Source organism: Theobroma cacao, chromosome 8, assembly GCF_000208745.1.
Source record: "Theobroma cacao cultivar B97-61/B2 chromosome 8, Criollo_cocoa_genome_V2, whole genome shotgun sequence".
NCBI classification, from domain to species: domain Eukaryota; kingdom Viridiplantae; phylum Streptophyta; class Magnoliopsida; order Malvales; family Malvaceae; genus Theobroma; species Theobroma cacao.
In genome coordinates this window covers 12,801,425-12,808,400 of record NC_030857.1, presented here as the reverse complement: position 1 = coordinate 12,808,400, position 6,976 = coordinate 12,801,425, and the positions used below count along the sequence as shown (strand labels likewise).

The 6,976-nt window shown below is 33.0% G+C and overlaps 1 protein-coding gene across 3 annotated transcripts; it reads left to right on the top strand.

The window, feature by feature from the left end:
* Nucleotides 1,546–4,478, top strand: LOC18592740 (DEAD-box ATP-dependent RNA helicase 39). Of its 3 annotated transcripts, none has more exons than XM_007019603.2 (5): nt 1,546–2,205; nt 2,833–2,955; nt 3,320–3,508; nt 3,688–3,828; nt 3,986–4,478. In XM_007019603.2, the coding sequence occupies exons 1-5, from the start codon at nt 1,645–1,647 to the stop codon at nt 4,157–4,159; spliced, it is 1,188 nt and encodes a 395-aa protein (XP_007019665.2). In that variant the 5' UTR covers nt 1,546–1,644; the 3' UTR covers nt 4,160–4,478. The 3 variants fall into 3 exon arrangements, with proteins under 3 accessions (XP_007019665.2, XP_017980828.1, XP_017980826.1); XM_018125339.1 differs by having other exon boundaries at nt 1,547–2,205; nt 2,878–2,955; XM_018125337.1 differs by having other exon boundaries at nt 1,550–2,205; nt 2,866–2,955.

Here is a 6,976-nt window from a genome sequence, read left to right as displayed (position 1 = left end):
AATTTTCTAGTTTTCCTTTGGTTTTTCTCTTTTCTTTCTTTCCTCTCTATTTTCTCTCTTGTTCTCTCCTTATGGCCGGCCATCACCTGATGTGGGGTTTAAATGGGTTGACTTTCCTTTAAAAAAAATATTAAATCATTAAAAAGTGCCATGTGTCACTTTCCCATCGGCTCGTTTTTAAAATTTCATCCATTAAACTTCTATTTTTCACCACTTGAAATACCATAGTTATTCATACCAAAAATAAATAAATCCTATAATTTTGACAAGTTTTGGGTAGTAAAAATTACGGTTTTTACCCCGGGATGACAAAATTATCGTTTTGCCCTTATGTTTCGAAAATTTTCAGAATTGAAATTTTTCACTTTCTATCATTAAATTATACTCCAAATAGTTAATCTTGGTCAAAAATTTCACTCCATGATCAAATTATTATCTTAGGTGGTAAAATTATGATTTTGCCCCTGAACATCAAAATTTTTAATTTTTCTCCAAATGAACCCTCGAACTCCGAACAATTATTTTTAGTCATTCCTAGACTGTAAAATATTAAATTTCATCCTACGATTCCTATTTGAACTAGTTGGAGGTTAAATCAACTCAAGTGTACCATTAGGTACAATACCGGATTTCGTCTATTCTTAAGAACTTTCCTAACGTAATAACATGCTACTCAGTGCATGTATGTCATGACATGTGTTTATAGGGTCGAGTTTTACAATTCAACCCCCCTAGTATACCAACAGGACCAACAACTAGGAGAGAAGAATCAAATATATTCCTGGCATGAAATAAGTAATATCTCTAACTTTTTTTATTCTTTTATATTGATGCAATTATTATTTGATTTGCATTATATATAATTGTGAATTTCCACTTCTGTGAATTGGATAAATTGCTTCTATAACTAAAATTTTTTGAAATCCATAGCCTACGCAATCATAAGCATACATTACGATCCAAATCCAACAAAGTATATATGTCTCTCCATTAAAAGATAATTTCTAATCTCTAACCTAAAAAATATACCTAATAAAAAAATAAAATTATGCATGAATATAACTTGTATACATTATATTGCTTTTCATAAAATAAATATACTACGTGTAAAATAAGTAAATATTTCAAATCCATTTTTTAATCCTATTATATTTTACTTAATTAGGTATATTATTTTTATTACGTAATTTTCACTTTTTAATTTTTTAAAAATTATAAAAATAATAATAGTTATAATTAATTACCATTGATTATATAGTTTGTTTGTTTACAATCATGAAATTAATAGTTAATCAGTAAACTTTTTATTAAAAAAGTCATATATGATTTTATCAATTACATAATAATAAAATATTTAAATCTTTAATCATGTAATTATGTTAAACAACACTATTGTAATTTAATTAAGTGCATATGTAAATATATATATATGTAATATTTTTACGTTATTTTTTGTTTAATAAAAATATTTTTTTAATACCATTTTATTTGTTTATTATTTTCAAACCATATTTGCACTGCAACACTTAAAGCACCTAGAGCCCAGAAACCAGCGACTCTTTTGCCGCTGTCCTAATACTAATAGAACCCAACCTTAACAAACGTGACATAGAAACCAGAAACAATAACACACAGCGGCAGGCCATGAAAAGAGCAATCAAACCGCTTGCCCTTGGCAGTCTTGCTCTCTCCTCTGAACTTGTTTCTTCAACCAAACCATTTACATCCATCAAGCCCTTTTCACTGATTAGGCCTCTCTCTTCCTCTACCGCTAAGGCCACCAAGGAAACAGAAAAGGAACAATCTTTTTCTCCAAAATCCAAGAGAGACGCCCTCATTCTTGAGCAGTTCAGACAAAGACATCTCAGAGGTTCACTCAAAAGCAACTCAAAGTCCAAATGTAAACAACAGCAACAACAACAATCATCACCACCAAAATCTACTTCTACTGTTGTTGAAAAGGCAAGAGAAAGCGAACAAGTTGGTTTTGAGAATGACAAGAGTGGTGCTACTAAGGTTGTTTCTAGTTTCCAAGAACTGGGTTTGAAAGCTGAGATAATTGGGGCTTTGGGTGAGATGGGAATATGGGTTCCTTCGGAAATTCAGTGCGTTGGGATCCCAGCTTTGTTGGATGGGAAAAGTGTGGTCTTGAGTTCTGACTCTGGGTCTGGAAGGACTTTGGCTTACTTGTTGCCTCTTATTCAGGTGACCGTCCTCTCCCTTTTGAAGGCTAAGAGATTAGAACAGAAAAGCGTGTCTTTGATTTGCATTTGCTTTGTGGTACTTGTTCAACTTTAGTATTTGATGCTTGCTTTGGTTTTAGGGATTCACTTTTGTCATCACACTGACTGAACTGACGATTTTGTTTGTCAATGACTTTAATTATAAATGCTTTTTTTCCCTTTTGAAAGTTGTACTTTGCAACTGAAGCTACGCAAGTAGAAATGTAAGCGTAGAAGCTAAAATTATATCTTGTGCATCGAAATCAAAGTTCAAATTCAAACAACAGGTTGCCCTGCTGCAAGCTTCTAACTCCATTGGTTTCCAGATTCTTTCTTTTTAAATGATTTAAGTTTGTCCAAAGTTTTTGTACATGCTGAGTATGCTGCGGATTGTGGTATTTCTATATCTACACTTTTGAATCATTGATTTCCTTTGGTTGAATTCGTGAAACTTGCAGTATTCTAATGTCAGGATACTTCCCTCCATAAATTAACCGTCATGTGAATTCAACATTTTAATTCCAAGTATTATTTACTATACTTTTATATGCATAATAAAAGTTAATCTAGTTATGTTGAGATAACAACAGTCAAATGTTTGCAATAAAAGGTTACAAGCAAATATTTACATATTGCTGAACAGCTTCTGAGACAGGATGAGGCATTGCTAAGTGTGAAGCCAAAGCATCCCCGAGCTATTGTTTTATGCACCTCAGAGGAACAATGCGACCAGGTACTTCACACTTTCTATGCATTCTTTTAATATAATAATTTCTTGGACATAAATCTTTTTTTTAATTGCTTAGATTTTTGTTTTTTCATTCCTTTTGGTATCAAGATGCTACTGTGTTAAGATGTCTTATCTGTTTCTCCAAGAAAATGGATATCCAGAGAAAAGTTTTTGAGTTCAATCCTTTATCTTTTCCTCCACTCATACCAATCCGCCCACTTGGCATCTTGTATATAAAGTTATTTATGTATCTGCTCTGATGATTATTCTGTTTTGTACACCAATATGAACGAACACTTGAGTTAGATTTGCTGCTCATACGAATTCCATCAGTAGGAGTTTGCAATTAAATCAAATGATCATGCAGGGTTTTCAAGTAGCAGGCTGCATCAGCCATCATGCGACGATGAAATCTGCCATGGAAAGTGGTTCTGGCAAATCAAGAACCTCAGAGAATTTGCCAAATGACTCAATTGGCATGCTTGTTGCAACTCCTAGTGAGACTATTAAGTACATTGAGGAACGAAGTGTTGTTCCAGATGACATCAAATACCTGGTTAGTATCCTAATTAACATTTAGTTCTATCAAATTTTTAAGTGCATAATAACACAAGAATATTTTATTGTGCTGCACTTTATATATTAGTGTTCTAGTTTCTAAAGGTAGTACGATACTCTGGTTTTAAATGACAGTCAATATCTTGCATATTTATTGATGGCTAAGTCTCTGGATAGGTATTGGATGAAATGGACACTATGTTTGGTCATGGCCTTGGTTCTGAAATTCACAAGATCCTTTCGTTAATAAAGAATCGTACATCAAAAGCCAAAGACTTTGGACTTCAAACTGTTTTAGTGACTTCAACAATAACAAAGGTAGGATGATCTGCTCAGGGTTCTACGGTTTTATCATCTTAGCAAACAGATAATTCATTTGCAAGGCTTTAGACCATGAATAAAAGTTTCAAATCATCTGTGTTGTTGAACTGCACCTTTGTTCTGAATATTTATATTGTTTTGTCCAATACTACAGATGTTGGGAAATCGGTTATCTCCTCTTATGGAGCATCTTGAGCAAAATAATGCCGGAAAGGTGGCTGCAATGATGCTGGAGATGGATCAACAAGAGGTATTTGACCTCACTCAGTCTCTGGATGCTTTGAAGATAAAAATTGACGAAGCAATGGATTCCCTTCATTTGTCTTGAGTATTATCATAGGTTGTAGGCCGTGCCATGCTATGAAGGAGCAATCCCATCTTCCATATGTACAGTCTTGAAAAGTTGCTATAACTCTTAATCTTTACCCTTTTTTAGGACTGGAAAATTTGGTTCCATATATAGGAGGATAGTACTGCACGCAACTTGATTGTTACAATATGTTAGGTCTGTAACTCGAGGTAGAGTGAGTGCACAGCTTGATATCTGTTGAATCATTAAAATTGATTGTAACTAATTCTCTGTTTATGTTAGATAGTACAAGTGACAACTTCTCAAGTTTTGGGGTTTATCTTGTGGTTTTGGAGTACATTTGTTTTTCTTTTGGATTTGACCAATATTTTTTAAAGCTAGTTATGAAATCGAACTGCTGGAGAGTTCTAACTTCTATATATGGTGTTTGATCCTGGACGTTGGAGCTCTAATTGTGCAGCAAAAATTTTCTGCACAAAGGGTAGTCAAGCATGATCCTGAATGTCTGAGTCCTGTGCTGACAAGGGCAAACCAAAGTGGTGGCAGGCTCAATTTTTTATTTTTTTCCCGAATCGAATCGATGACCCAATTCATACTTTTGTATGATTACCCTTTAATCACCACTCATGCAAAATTTTAAGTCCGTTGCTATGTGTTGATCAAATGAGAAATGGTGACAGCTCCATAAAATCATTACTGTTCTTCTCTTTCGTTGAGTGTATACTCTGGTGAAAAGGAGCCCGGTGAAGATTAATCCTATTGAAATTTGTTTCATGAGGCTCAAACCAATCCAGCTTGATTCAATCCGTAGAGATGATTTGCCTTCTGCCTAATGCATATTTTTTTTTACTCCCCCGAATGATAAAGAAGAGTTCCCCCTATCCATTTATTAGGCATAACATGCTCGGATACTGTAAGATTATGAAAAGTGTTTAGTTGGTTGAGTAATAGCTCATCCCATTTGAGAGACTAGATGTTCAATTCAAAAAAATATGGAATTTGGAGTAATACTCAACATTCGTTTGTAAATAAAAATTATTTTACTGAGCTAATTGTCGTTAGTAAATTGTGTCTACTTCTCTTGCAATGAATAAACTAATTGGATCTCAAACCTTATAATTTTTTTTAGATACAATATCTTTTTCAAGAGATTATTATCTTATCATAATATTTAAAAAAATCCTTAAATTATATATGAAAATTTAATTAAAGTTGTTCCTTCTCTTTCCTTCGCCCCTTCAATATACGTAGGAGAAGGAAGATCAGGCTAAGGGGAAGATAAAGATGATTGATCTCAGAGACGGCTATCTTAGTCTAATAGATAGACCTGTAAGTCTTAAGTGGTCCCCTTTAGCAAGCGTATGTTTTGCAAAAAGAGTTTAGGGTGCGTTTGGTAGATGGAAAGTGAATCATGCAATTAAAATGCAGGGAATCACATTGCAGCATTTGGTTAATGTTTTGCGGATGAGAAAGTAATCCCTCAGCAATGTCATTGCAGTAAGCCTTTTTCTCTCAGAGGGAAACTTACTTTCCTTTAGCAAACGGAAAGTAAAAAAATTTTTGTTCCCTAACTTAACCTCCAAATCCTTCCTCTCCTTCCCACCTTCTTCACCACTTTCTTCCTTCTTGCCTTCTGGCTTTTTCTCCTTCTTCTCACCTTGCCTTATTCTCCTTTTTGTCATTGCCAGTAGGAAGGGTGGCCCGTCATTAACACATTTGGGTTAAATTTCATCACAAAATCTGAAAATTGGAGAGATTGGGACTTTGGGTTTTATGAAACCCTAATTTAAATTTTCAAGAATTTATAAGTGTTTTGAGAAAAATTTATGTTTTTAATATCAAAAATTAAGAAAGAAACATTTAAACGGTTTAGAATGGAGGAAATTTACTAAATTATTAAGAGAATTTAAGAGGAAAATGTGTTTGGGTGCACTGTTTAAGAGAAAGAAAGCGTTAAGAACACTTAAAATGATACATGTATCTATAGATGAGAACATCTATCGATAAATTATGTTCCAACTTTTAGTAGCAAGTATCTATCTATCAATAGACAGTATAATCTATCAATAGATTATGTGATCTATCGATAGATTTTTTTTAGATATGTTTTTTATTTTTTATTTTTATAAGTTTAAGGTAAAAATAAATGTGTAGGAATTTTATATATTTTAATATTTAAATAATTAATATAAAAATATTATGTAATTTTTTAATGTTATTATTTATTATTTTCATTACTTAAAGCTGAAAAGTCAAATTTTATATTTAAAATTAAAAATTTATTCAATTTATATGTTTTTTATACATAAGGGTAATTTTGTCATTTTACATTATATACACAGTAAAATGGTTACCAACCAAACACTATAATGTAATGCTGTAAGCAATCACATTCCCTGCAATAATCAGTTTCCTTTGTTATACCAAACGCTACAAAGTTATATTCCCAGCAATCATATACCCAACAATCACAATCTCAACAACGTACCATACGCAGCCTTAATGTTGGGCAAAAGGCATTAAATGAGACCTAATGGGCCCTTGTGACCAAGAAAGGGGGTAAACTAAAGGGAATAGTTGAAAGGATTGCCTCCCTCTTAAGTGAAAAAAGCAAGAAGGAAGATTTTCTATAAAAACGATATTAAAAAAGCAGTTCACTCTTATAATATCCTTTATCACTCCTTATTTAAGGAGATAGTGACTTCCTATTGATTCTATTGCTTGACGCCTAGAGGATAGGATTCACTATAACTACTGAAGGGTCTTAAGAGAAAACCCATCAGATAGGGGCTTTCGAGGATCGAAATCCCCGTTCATTTAGCTCAGAGTTTTTTC

What these genes read in the sequence shown, in the direction of transcription:
- LOC18592740 (XM_007019603.2), top strand. Translation starts at nt 1,645, where the DNA reads ATGAAAAGAGCAATCAAACCGCTTGCCCTTGGCAGTCTTGCTCTCTCC. An exon ending in CAGAGGAACAATGCGACCAG is followed by an intron (nt 2,956 to 3,319) that starts GTACTTCACACT and finishes ATGATCATGCAG; the next exon opens with GGTTTTCAAGTAGCAGGCTG. An exon ending in TGACTTCAACAATAACAAAG is followed by an intron (nt 3,829 to 3,985) that starts GTAGGATGATCT and finishes CCAATACTACAG; the next exon opens with ATGTTGGGAAATCGGTTATC.